General features: G+C 38.5%; 1 protein-coding gene across 1 annotated transcript in view; it reads left to right on the top strand.

Annotated features, from left to right (window-relative positions):
* Positions 1-13142, top strand: part of scara5 (scavenger receptor class A, member 5 (putative)) — a 70764-nt gene that overhangs the window by 27071 nt on the left and 30551 nt on the right. The window contains exons 4-6 of the mRNA XM_052024616.1: positions 2388-3062; positions 7028-7108; positions 10719-10823. Of these exons, the coding sequence (XP_051880576.1) occupies positions 2388-3062; positions 7028-7108; positions 10719-10823 (861 nt within the window). The remainder of the gene's footprint in view (positions 1-2387; positions 3063-7027; positions 7109-10718; positions 10824-13142) is intronic.

Genomic DNA, 13142 nt, shown 5'->3' with positions numbered 1-13142 from the left:
TGTTTGTAAGATTATACCTTGTATTCCAGATGTGGACAAACTACAGTTCAGTTTCTTTTCTATTCAAACACTCTCAATATACACCAAAAATTAATTTTGTCTTTATAATGATTTGGATACATTTTCTCTTCCTCTACATGAAGATTTGAGATATCTTCATTGTTTACTTACTTTCTCAAAGGACCTCATTTTATACTAATTAACATCTGGCATCCTCCGGACCTGCTTACTGTTCTGACTACTCTTATATCTCTCCTAGTACTTCCTTACAATTCAGTACATCTCCCAGCTTGGCATCATCCACAGACTTTGTGACCTAGCACACTGCAGTGATGAGCACATTGGCAGCTGAATCATTCAGAAAGTACATCCTTACCTTTTGTAGATCCACCAGTGTCAACTTAGTAGCAAGAATCCTCCAGATCCTAGATGGCAAAGCCTTCTATAGGGGTAAGGCTTGCACACTATAATGCCATCATGTGAGTGGGTCAGTACAACCAAACCACAAGGGACTTACAATTTTGACAGCCATGTCTTCAGTTCAGCCAGCTGTCAATGCTGTTAAAGACCAATGATGCTTCTGAATGTACCTTTTCATTAATTAAAATTAATAAATAACAATGAACTAATTATAAAGTTATTAAAAATTAATAAAATGAAGGCACTTAAAGAACATAAAATCCATTTTAAACAATTAATATTATTTAGTTTATGATAATTAATTTTTTTAAATGTAACTTACTTAACGTACAAGATATTGGTGAGGCCGCACTTGGGAGTATCGTGTATAGTTTTGGTTACTCTGTTATAGGAAAGATGTCACTAAGCTGGAAAGAGTGCAAAGAAGATTTATGAGAATTTTACCAGGACTCAATGGCCTGAGTTATCGGGAGAGGTTGGGCAGGCTAGAACTTTATTCCTTGGAACATAGGAGCCTGAGGGATGACCTTAGAAGTGTATAAAATCATGAGGGGCCGAGATAAAGTGAATGTACAGTCTTTTTCCCAGAGAAGAGAAATCAAAAACTAGACAGAATAGGTTTAATGTAAGAGGGGAAAGATTTAAAAAAAAGACCTGAGGGGCAACTTCTTTGCATAAAGGGTGGTGCGTATATGGTGCTTAATGCCAATGAATGTACGAACATCTCCAGATAATATTAGCTGTATAATTCTGCCATTCAAGTACACTGCTAGTATGTTTTCAGGTTTATATGTGACAAGTTGTCACTTGGAGAAGGAATTGAGAAGCTTTTGGCACCAGTATCCTTGCATAAGGAGAAAAGCCATGAAAATGGAGGGAATTTAATTCATATTACACAGAAACAGGTTCTTCTCCCCACCAAGTGTGTTTGAACCATCATTACACTCCCAGCAGATTCTACCATTCGTATACACTCTAAGAACAATTTATAATGGCCTGTTAACCTACTACCTCACACATCTCAGCAGGTCAGGCAGCATCTATAGAGGGAAATAAACAGTCGACGTTTCGGGTCGAGACCCTTCATCAGGACTGGATAAAGGATCTTGACCCATAATGCCGACTGTTTATTTCCCTCCACAGATGCTGCCTGACTTGCTGAGTTCCTCCAGCATTTTATGTGTGTTGCTCCAGATTCCAGCATCTGCAGAATCTCTTGTGTGACCTCACGCATTTCGGGACTTAGGAAGAAACAAGAGGACCTGGTGGAAACCCATGTGGTCATGGGAGAATGTGCAAACTCCACACAGACAGCACTGGAGATCAGGACTGAACACAGGTCACTGGAGCTGAGAATCAGCAGCTCTATGAGCAGTGCCAGTGTGCCATCCATGTTTTCAAATTGAATGGTTAAAGAATAACCATTGCATTCAAATTGGTCACCTTGAACAGGCTGCGCATTTTCAGAAGATAAAATCACAAAATTTGCCTAAGAATATTTATATTTAATTCAGATATATTTCCTAATAAATGTACCAAATTACCTATTACATTCCCCATCCAAACATAAAAGGCCCAATTATCTAATATTTAATCATCAGCAATAAATTTTGTAAATCTTTTGCAGTTAGCAATGCTTTTAAAATTTAACATTTCTTGTCAAATATGCACCTCCTAACGTGGAATTGTTGAATAAATGTGTAGTAGAACTGGTAAACAGAAATTTGCAAATTGCTTATGTTAAATGGAGTCTAAAGTAACCTTAGCAATGCTTTTAAAATTTAACATTTCTCGTCAAATATGCACCTCCTAACATTGAATTGTTGAATAAATGTGTAGTAGAACTGGTAAACAGAAGTTTGCAAATTGCTTATGTTAAATCGAGTCTAAAGTAACCTTGTTCAAAAAAGATTAGATCTGAAAACTGCAAGATGTTTGCATGTAATGTTTACATTTATATTTTTCAGTTCCCAGACATCAACGTTCACCTGTTGATTGGAAAATATTGACAGACAACATTACAACCTTAGGTGAAGGCTTCAAAGGCATGCATCAAACAATGGAGCAGAAGGCATCCCAGGAAGATGTCATGGATAATATTTTGAAACTACATGAACTTTTCCGGAATCGCTCAGTGCTCTGGCTTCAACTGAGTGAGTCTGTTCAGAGACTGGAAAACAAGCTACAGAGCTTTGAGGCACGCATGGATGACATTAACGCATCTGTGAATGATTTAGAAGATGATTTGCAACAGTTTAGTTTAACAAACAGACAAGAAATATACAATTTGACTCTAAGTTTAAGTATTGCACAGGATACACTCCGAAAACAACAAGCAAACTTGAAACAGATAACATCTAATGTAGGAAATCTGACTAGGCAGGTAAAGGAGGTACGTTGGACACTAAATACAGTCAATAGCACCTTCACAGAGGACATTAGCCAGTATCACATAAGACTTCAGCACTTTCAAATACGTTTAGCAAATGTATCAGAAGATGCAAAGATCTTGAAAGTTGTTCAGCAAAACACAGAGAAACAACTGAAGGAGGAGGTGGCCATGCTCAACAATGTCACAGAAGATCTGAGGCTGAAGGACTGGGAACATTCACTTACTTTGAAAAATCTTACCTTAGTGCAAGGTAACTTTGATCTCTCATCCCTTTTGTTCTTATCCTTAAAGAATGCTTGTAATGGAAGTTTAGATACACTGTGATATATGAATCTTTTTAAGAATATCTTCAATTTACTGTCACTATTGTAGTCTCTGAATCAGTATTTTTTATTTTGTCTTCTCTCAATTTATCTTGTGTAAGAAGCATATCTTTCTGGATTGTCAGAATATCAGTACCTCTAAGAGCACGTATGTTAAGAAGCCTTTTGTGGATATAAAACTACATGAGTGATTGCTCCCAGGCATGTCAATGACCAAATATCGGGGGTGGGGGGGAGTGGGGGCAGCCACAGGCCTAGCTGGTAAGGAGAGTATGATTTGACCAAAGGAATTATTGTTTTAGAAATTGGTTTATAGCAACAAGCTAGTACAAGCTGGGCATCAGAAAAGGTAGGTTTAAGGCACACCTAATGACTCCTGTAATCTGTGAACTAATGCCAGGCATCCCCAATTTGTGCACTGGTGGATTCTGTGCTGCTCCATCATCAGTCTTGGACTGTAGGTAGTTACTAACTAATGGGAGCCAAGGGGTTGTGATCAGAATGTCAGAGGGGGCAGGAGAGGAAAGTGTTTGTGAGTGGAAATCTGATCAGGTGGTTAATGGAGCTATTGAGAGGTAGTTGATGGGACAGGAAGCAATTGACGCAGGAGATAGGCAAGAAGAAATTCTGTTCAGTGGGGACTCAAACAAGTTTCAGGCCCCACACTTGGAACAGGCTTAATACCTATTACATTTGATGGATGTGGATGATTCTTTACCAATTTAGAGCTCATTACTTTGCCTCTGTAATTTCCCCCAAATCAGTAGATTTGGATTGCTGAGTTAGCCTTGACTCTGGACTCCACATGGATCAAAGGATGGGATGGAACAATCAAGAGGGAGGTAACTGATCAGGGTGGGAGGAATTGCTGAGAAACCTCAGCACTTACACAGGGGAATCAGTCCTTGGATCTTGCATCAGATTGTACCTGGTGCAGGAACTGATTTCAATAAGAATTGTAAGGCTACAAAGCACAGGGTAAGCCATTTTATCACTTTGGTTTAGTATAATATTTTTTATTATTTATGCATTTAGTTAGTTTATTATTTAAAATAATAATTTTAATGTTTTAAGATTATTTGTTTCAATTTTTACAATGTTTCTCAGAGACATTTAAAGCTACTCACAGATTTGACAGTGAGCAAAGTTGTGGACAAGGCTTTACCAGCTGTCAAAACTTACAGAAGTATTGTGGAGGTGTGTTTCTTTTAGTGCACAATTGAGGCCTTTCGTCTACTAAAACCATACAACTCGGGTCTAGAACACAGGATAATCTTTCCACATTTGGACCATGTATGCAGGTGACCCCTGCATTACAGGGGGGTTGCGTTCCTAGAAAATAGTACATATCACAATTTTCTATAATGCGAAGCCACATCATCTGCACATGCATCAAGAAACCCAAGCTGAAAAAAAATTGTGTTTCTTTATTTACTTCTCTTTCATGTAAATTCTGTGACAGCAAGTTTTATTCCATGTCTCAAATTATTGGGTAACAATTTGTGAATTCTGGAACCTTGAACAGCCATAACACATGGGTTGCCAGTATACAGATCTGGGGTAATTACAGGTGGCACTTCTGAGTGGCAGGCTTATGCCAGCAAGGTCTGACCCATTAAGCTGCTACTCAATGTAAGGTTTCTTTTATCGCAAAAGTAAATGGACTTGGATGATGATACTCTGAAATAAAAACAAAAAAATGCCTTAAATATTCCACAGATTTGGCAACTGTGCAGAGAGAATCTGTTAATGTTCCAGGTCCTTGACCTTACAACCTTTGACCTTCTTGATTTGTAAGGGGGTTAAGGGTTATGGGGAGAAGGTGGAAGAATGGGGTTAAAAAAAATCAGTCATGATTGAATGGTGCAAGAGACTTGATGAGTCAAATGGCCTAATTCTGCTCCTATGTCTACATCAGGACTGATGCCTGACCTGCTGAATATTTCAAGCATTTTCTATTTTCATAACCTCTCCTTTCTAAAGTTATTTTGATCATATTTTAATCATTCTTCATCTTGGGTCTTGCCAAGCAATCGTCAACCCAGAGAGAAAAGTAGACCAGGTATCCTGTCCTTGGTTTTCTCCAATGCCACTTTAAAATCAGCTGCTCAGTGAAGAAGAATGATCCTTCATCTGTAAAGCTTAAATTGAATTCAACAGACTTTATATATCTTTAACTACATTGGAATGTTCCAGAATAATATTAAAGAAGCTTGAGAACATGCTGTTGATATTCATCTTCTATCAACAGTGCTCTATTCAGAAGCAGATTACAACATGCAGTCACTACTGTGCTGAGTGTCAGAGTCATACAACACAGAAAGAGGCCTCTTAGCCCACCAAACCTGCACCAAGCATCAAGCACCCATTTACATTAACCCTACCCTGACTCATTTTATTCTCTACACATTCTGATCAGCTCACCTACACACTAAGGTCAATTTACCATGGCCAATTAATTTACCAATCTGCATATCTTTTGGATGTGGAGGAAACAGGGCACCTGAAAAGACCCTCACAGCCACAGGGAGAACGTGCAAACTCTACATAAACAGTACCAGAGGTCAGGATTGAACCGTGGCAGCAGTAGCTGTGAAACAGCAGCTCTATAGCTGTGACACTGGGCTGCCCCAAAGCGATTGAAAATGGACCTGTATCTTTAATAAGCAGAAGGAATTTTAATCTTGATTTGTGGTTTCTTGCTCATGTATTTTTTAATCTCTGGCTTAACCAAAACATGCTGGGTTCTACATATTGCATTAACGTCATCATTCACTGTTCCTTTGTGTCTTGTTAGTGACAAACACAGCCAAATACAAGTCATAAAATTAACCTTTACGAATTTGAGACATGGAGGGTCAGCATTCTCTAGAAAGCAGAAATGTGGCAATAAAACAAACTTGGCAAAAATATAAGGAAAATCGAGAAGTTATGTGGTAAAACTGACAAACAATTCAATGCAAATTCCACCATGGGTGTCTGGTATAAATTTTACAATAGTATGGTTGAATAGATTAACTGGTGGCTTATTCATTGGTTGTAGAAATAAAAGTATTTAATTTAATAAGGCAAGTATTTCATCTGCTTCAATGCCAGATGATGCAGAAGCAATGTGTAGAAACAGACTGAGACTAATATATAATGGTTCTCTGTGTACAGAACATAAATGAAGATGAAAAAAGTGCCTTACTGGTTTGCCTTTAATATTCCCTGTCTGGACAAAACATTAAATGTTGTCAAAGGAAGGTCACAAATAAAAAACAATTAAACATTTTTTTATTAAATTATCATTGGTGCAAATGTTCCCGTGATTACTCAGTGTACGCTGACTCCATGTGGAGCTTTGCAAACTTCATTAATGGGAACACGGTAGTGTAGTGGTTAGCATAACGTTATTATAACGCCAGCGACCTGGGTTCGATTCTGGCTGCTGTCTGTAAGGAGTTTGTACGTTCTCCCCGTGTGTCCACGTGGGTTTCCTCTGGGTGCTCCGGTTTCCTCCCACATTCCAAAGACGTACGGGTTAGGAAGTTGTCGGTATGCTATGTTGGTGCTGGAAGCGTGGCGGCACTTGCCGGCTGCCCCCAGAATACTCTATGCAAAAGATGCATTTCACTGTGTGTTTTGATGTACATGTGACTAATAAAGAAATCTTATCTTACCTTATCTCTTATGACATAAATTTACTCTAATACATCTTTGAATAAGTGTAGACATAAAGAATGCAGTGAGGTCTAAGAACAGTGCTCTTTGAAAAACTCAGTCAAGTTTAAATCACTTATGAAATCACCAAATGAAATAAAATGAAATCACCTAATAAAATGAAATAAAATCCCCTTCATTGGTCAAACCATTACACTTTAATTGCTTTACTAAGTATTCAATTTTTTAGGACCCCCTGGACCAAAAGGTGACAAAGGTGATCAAGGATTGCAGGGGCCTGTTGGACTAAGTGGATTTCCTGGAGCTGATGGTGAGTTTAATAAAACACTCAATATTATGTTATTGAAGAATTAACCTTCTTAAATGCACTCCAAAATGTTTTATTATTTGACGATCACTGAAGTGCCAAAAGCAAATTTCAAAAGTTGCAATGTGATTACAAAGGCTTACATAATTGTGATTTTGATAAAGAGAGCCAAGAAGTACGAAAGCATGGGAATTATGTTGGACATTTATAAAACACAGGTCTGGCCTCATCTGGAGTATTTTGTTCAGTTCTGGCCACCACATTATTGAAGTAATGTGAGAATGTTAAGGAGGCCATGGAAAAGATTTACAAGAATAGTTTCTGGGATAAGGCTGGTTCTTTTTTTTTGAGAAAACTGAGGGTTCAGACAATGAAGGGCCTCTCAATCACTCGAAGGGTGCATTGTTCAAAGAGGTCACATGAGTGGTTTTGGTGCTTCATGATTGGAATGTTTTGACTTGATGCGATTATGAATGCACAGACTTGATTACTCTATGAATGTAACTAAAGCCATATTCTGATTGTGTCTATAATTTTTTTAGGAATACAAGTCATTTTTGGAAAAAAAGAGAAGTCTCGAGGGGAGGTTTGGTAAATAAAAAATGATGGGAGACACATACCCTCGGTAGAGGGGTTGAGTGTTAGAGGTCACAAGTATAAAATAAAGGGAAAGAGAATGAGTGACAGGAGGAAAAGCATTGTTATGCAACAGGTGGCTGGAACTTGGAGCGCACTGTCTGCGGATATGGCAGAGACAGGTTCTAGTTGTTTTTCACAACTGATGCCACAAAGTAAGGGAAGGGGAATTGTGATTGACTTGTGCTTCTGAAAGAGCTATTGGTGATAAAAGCATCCACAAACAAGATATACCAAAAATAATCCATGTTTGATTGATATAAATGAAATTTAAAGCCATAGTTCTTCCACAAGACAAGTGTTTATATCATTACTTAATTGTTAATAGTAAATTTATTATTGTTGTATATCATAGCACAGAACAAAAGCATTTGGCCCACTAATTCTGTGCCAGCTCTGGAAACAATCCAGTTATTTCAATATGGTGCACTCTGCCTGTATCTGCAAATTTTCCCTTTCAAGTAACTATTCAGATCTTCTTCAAGGAGTACTCTAAGTCAATGTGGTCCATCCAATCAAGTAGTGCATTCCAAATACTCTCATGTACAAAAGTTTTCCGCATTCACCATCATGCTTCATTCTGTTCCAATTATCATTAATGAACTCTTCAGCCACTGGAAACAGTGAATCTTTATTTATACTATTTCATGGAAAATAAATAAAACTGCAGATGTTGGAATATGAAAGAAAAACAGAAATGCTGGATGAACTCAGCCAGTTAAGCAGCATCTATGGAAAGAGAAACCAGTTGGTGTTTTAGGTCAGTGACCCTTCCTCAAAACTGGGGGGAGAGTGGAGGGTTTACAGTTTTCAAAGCAGAGCTGGGGGAAGGAGTGGGGTGCAAGACAAAAGACTATATGGACATAGTTTAAATCAGATCAGGTGATAAGGAGGATGAGTACTAACTGTTAGCAAGGTATTTTAAAGAAACAGGATGAAAAGGAACTTAAGCTTGACAATAGGAAACAATGAGCGAGCAGTTTACCTGAAGCTGGAAAATGAAAATGCAATGCTCACTCCAGAGGGTTGCAAAGTGCCCAGACTATAACAGTGGAGGATACCCACACATAGATGGGTCAGAATGGGAGTGGGATTGAGAAATAGAGTAGCATGCAACAGAAAGCCCGGGATCACACCTGCAGACAGAGCACAGGTGCTCCACAAAGCAACCACGCAATCTGTGTTCGGTTTCTCCACTATGGTCTCCTCCATATTGGAGCAGCCTCCATCACTGCTATAGTGAGGCCCAACCTAAACAAGGAGGGCAACATCTTATCAAAAATTGTAAACCCTCCACTCTCCCCACCCCCCCCCACCAGTATTTCTATTTCTGTGTTATACTATTTAACCATTTTATCAAATCTCGCAAACAGCTCGACCTTCTCCATCTTATCCATATAACTGAAATCCCTCATCCCGGAGACCATTCTGATAACTTTCTTCTGTAACTCTCTCTGGACACATGCACAAAACATACAGTATGATGACAATTATGTGTTGTAATCCATTTGCAAAATTCAGCTACATTAATGTCTCCTTTCGTAGCTCATGCTTGGCCAAATAGATGTTCATATGTCAGATTATCATTCTCCCAAAGCCTGTAACAATGGGGTTAAACTGGCTGGCCTGTAGTTCCCTGAAATATCCTTCCCTTTTGATATAATATTTGCAGTCACAAGATCACAAGACAAAGGAGCAGAAGTAGGCCATTCAGTCCATCGAGTCTGCTCCGCTACGTCACCATGAGCTCAACTATTCCCATCTAGCCCCAATTCCTGGCCTTTTCCCCATATCCCTTGATACCTTGACTAATTAGATACCTATCAATCTCTTCCTTAAACACCCCCAATGATTGGGCCTCCACAGCTGTATGTGGCAATGAATTCCACAAATCCACGACCCTCTGGCTAAAGAAATTTCTTCTCATTTCTGTTCTAAATGGCTACCCTCTAATTCTAAGACTGTGCCCTCTGGTCCTGGACTCACCCACCAAGGGAAAGCCATATCTACTCTGTCCAGTCCTTTCAAGATTCAAAATTTTTCCTCTGAGGTCCCCTTTCATTCTTCTGTACTCCAATGAGTACAGTCCAAAAGCTGACAATCGCTCATCATATGTAAGCCTTTTCATTCCAGGAATCATCCTCGTAAATCTTCTCCTCCACTCTTGCATCTAAAGTGGATTGGACCAGTACTTCCTCTATTTCCACTCTTACTTCCCACAGCAACCTGGGATGCATCCCAACTCATCATGATGACATATCCATGTAGTGTACCATTAGTCTATCTGGTAGCTGCTCTTTAACTGCTTTCAATTCATCCTTTTTCCCAGAAACCCCATTTTTATGCTAAATTTGTTTTGTATCTCAGCCACGCCATCTGTCACCACTGATATTTCATCATTTTGTCCCTAGTTATCTATCCTGTTGCAACGCTTATTGTTAATATGCCTACAAAATTTGTGCTGCAGGATAGTGAGAGGTCACTTTTTAGAATGGAAGAGAATCAGCAAATTTCACAGATAGGAGAATCATTTTAAATGGATCTGAATAACTGTGCATGTTCTTTCTGAGCATGGGACCAAATTCTGCTGCAGATGATCAGAGATTTTGAGACAGTGAATAGAAAGAGCTAAAGAAGTTTCTTATTGTGCTGAGTACTTTCGGTAGGCTCATTAAGATAATTACAGTTGGCCTATTTGATAGCTAACTTATTTCCTCCTCTTTCAGTGTTTGGCTTGCACATCTTCAGCACAATGTTCAAGCTGAGCACAATGCATTTATTTCAGTATAATGTTTAATGCCAAAGATCTATTCAAAGTATATTTGTCGCTATTTGCTTATATTATTTTTTGTTGCTCCTTTATTGCAGCATTCAAAATTTGAGTCACCTTGTATGTTCCCTTTTGTGATTTTAGTTTATTTCAAGAGGGAAATGTAACATACGGCTATTACTCATCTAAGGGCATTTTTGTTTTCAGGGATGTCTGGTAACCCTGGAATACCTGGATTACCAGGCCTCAAAGGAGATCCTGGAGAGCGTGGGCTACCTGGGTTTTCTGTCAAGGGACAAAAAGGATCATGGGGTATGTTATTATTCAAGCATTATTCATTTTTATCAGGGAATTACAGCTTCCAGGAATGTTCCACAAAGGATGTAATTTCATTTTCAGCTGGCCTTCCAAAAAGATGCTAACTGGAGTCAGGCATAGATAGTCGAAGTCTTTTTCCCAGGGTGGGGGAATCTGAAACTAGAAGGAATGGGTCTCAGGTGAGAGGGAAGAAATTTAAAGATCTGAGGGGTAAGTTTTTCACACAGAGGGTGGTGGTTATATGGAACAAGCTGCCAGAGGAAGTGGTAGAGGCAGGTACAACAACAGTACTTTAACGGCATTTGGACAGGTACCTGGGTAGGAAGGGAGTAGAAGGTTATGTGCCTAATGTGGCAAATGGGATTAGTTTAGATAGGCATCACAGATGGGATGAGTTGGGCCAAAGGGCCTGTTTCTGTGCCGTACAACTTTGTGACTTTATGACTATTATTTATATGAAATGCAAGAGTGAGGGAACATGTCACAATGTGCTCCATGTCTATATATAATTATTTCATCATCAATCTCATTCCCTCTCTCATCACCATACCATAGATTGAAAACCTACATCAAGGAAAAATATCCATTTCCCTTGAAAGGAAACACCAAACAACTCTTCAACAAATCCCATCTTCTTCCTCCTTAAAAAGCAAACGGACTCATTTGCCTACTTTGGAGATTATTCTACGTTTCCAGTCCCCTGTTGAGAAAGAAAGTTTTTTTTATTTTATGTAAACTTTCTCAAGGCTTAAGGAATTTGTTCTTATTTTGTTTAAGTTACCATGCTTATATTTTAAATTATTTGGCATTTTGGCAATTCATTCATACCTTTTTGTTATTTTGAAGATTTATAGCTCCTTCTAATTTTCTTTTCTCCAGTAGAAATAAGGTCAAACATTTCTTCCATCCTGCCAAAGCTTGTCAGAATCATTTCTATTACAGACGCACACATATTTTATATTTTATATACATTTGATATATGATAATCACGTATGTATAGCATACTACACAATTGCCTCATCATACATACATTGTCTACCTTTATACAGATCAAACACCATCTGCATTATCTACAGTGTGTGGTTTTCTAAAGTAATAGATTTCCTTCTAATTATTACCTACAAGCTAGCCTACCCTTAATCAACAAATATCCAATAAGTTTATACAATTCATAGTACTCTCCTTTAATTCTTTGCTATGTCTTGTCTGGTTCACAACCTTGCAGGTTTCCTACACTAACAGCAAGTTTCAAGGAACTAATCCCAATGGAATCCTTATGGAACATGTTACTTTTTTCCAACTGTAGCAATTTCTACTGGTCACAACCTCCTGTAAATCTCTTAAGTAGAAGATTTCTGATTTATTCCATGAACTTCAGAATTCCCTCCTAATGTACCATTTTATTAAATTCCTTTTGAAAATCAAAGTAGCTTACAATTATTTGGTCACCTTTCAAAGAATTCCAAAAGATTTTTGGAGTCAAGATTATATACTTACACTTTTCACAAATGGATCACATGGTAGAACTTGATTCCCAAAATACAAATGAAAATCCAAAACTTCCTTGTCATAAAAATGAAATTTGATTTGCTGATTTTTGTTAATGAATGGCCTTTATTAAAAGCAGGAAGAATTATGTACTTACTTCAAAAGAGAACTAATAGAGTTGTGTTTCCAGCACCAGCTCAGGATCTGCATTGTTAAATAAGTCACGCAGAAAGGGACAGCATGCATTTGCAGGACTGGTCTGCTTACAGTGTATGCCAGTGAAGGGCATCCAGACACCACTGCACACATACTGGTCGGCAGTTCATAAATATGGAAGATCCAGATCCAAACTCATGCAACTCACATGAAGTTCCTGATTTTCAATTACGTTTTCTTTTTCATTGAATGTGCATCTGACTGCTCAGATCAGGACTTTTCTGATCTCTTGCCAGTCTCAGTGCTGAGTACAGTGGCAGAGTGAGTGGTCAGACACACTGGCATCTGACCTCCATCTCCTCCCTGATTCTGTGTTGCAGTGCGTTATGTTTTCGGAGGGCCCTTCTGCCATACAGGGTCTCCGCATGTAGGATGGAGACTCCATTGGACAGTGAGTTCAAAACGGTGGATCAACAAAAGCTAAGTTCATACTCAGAAGGTGGGTCAATAGCAAGTTCTGGCCCAATGTAATATCTTGTGCATTACTTTAAGACAGCTTACATATTTTTCGTCTGTTCAACTGAGGCCGTGTTGTGACCAATGATATACTTGGTATTAGTTTTATGACAGTAATAGGTTAATATGAAGCCTCAACTTATGACAAAACAA

This window comes from Pristis pectinata, chromosome 10 (assembly GCF_009764475.1).
Source record: "Pristis pectinata isolate sPriPec2 chromosome 10, sPriPec2.1.pri, whole genome shotgun sequence".
NCBI classification, from domain to species: Eukaryota; Metazoa; Chordata; class Chondrichthyes; order Rhinopristiformes; family Pristidae; genus Pristis; species Pristis pectinata.
Note: the sequence above shows the minus strand (reverse complement) of the source record. Positions and strands in the feature narration are given on the sequence as shown.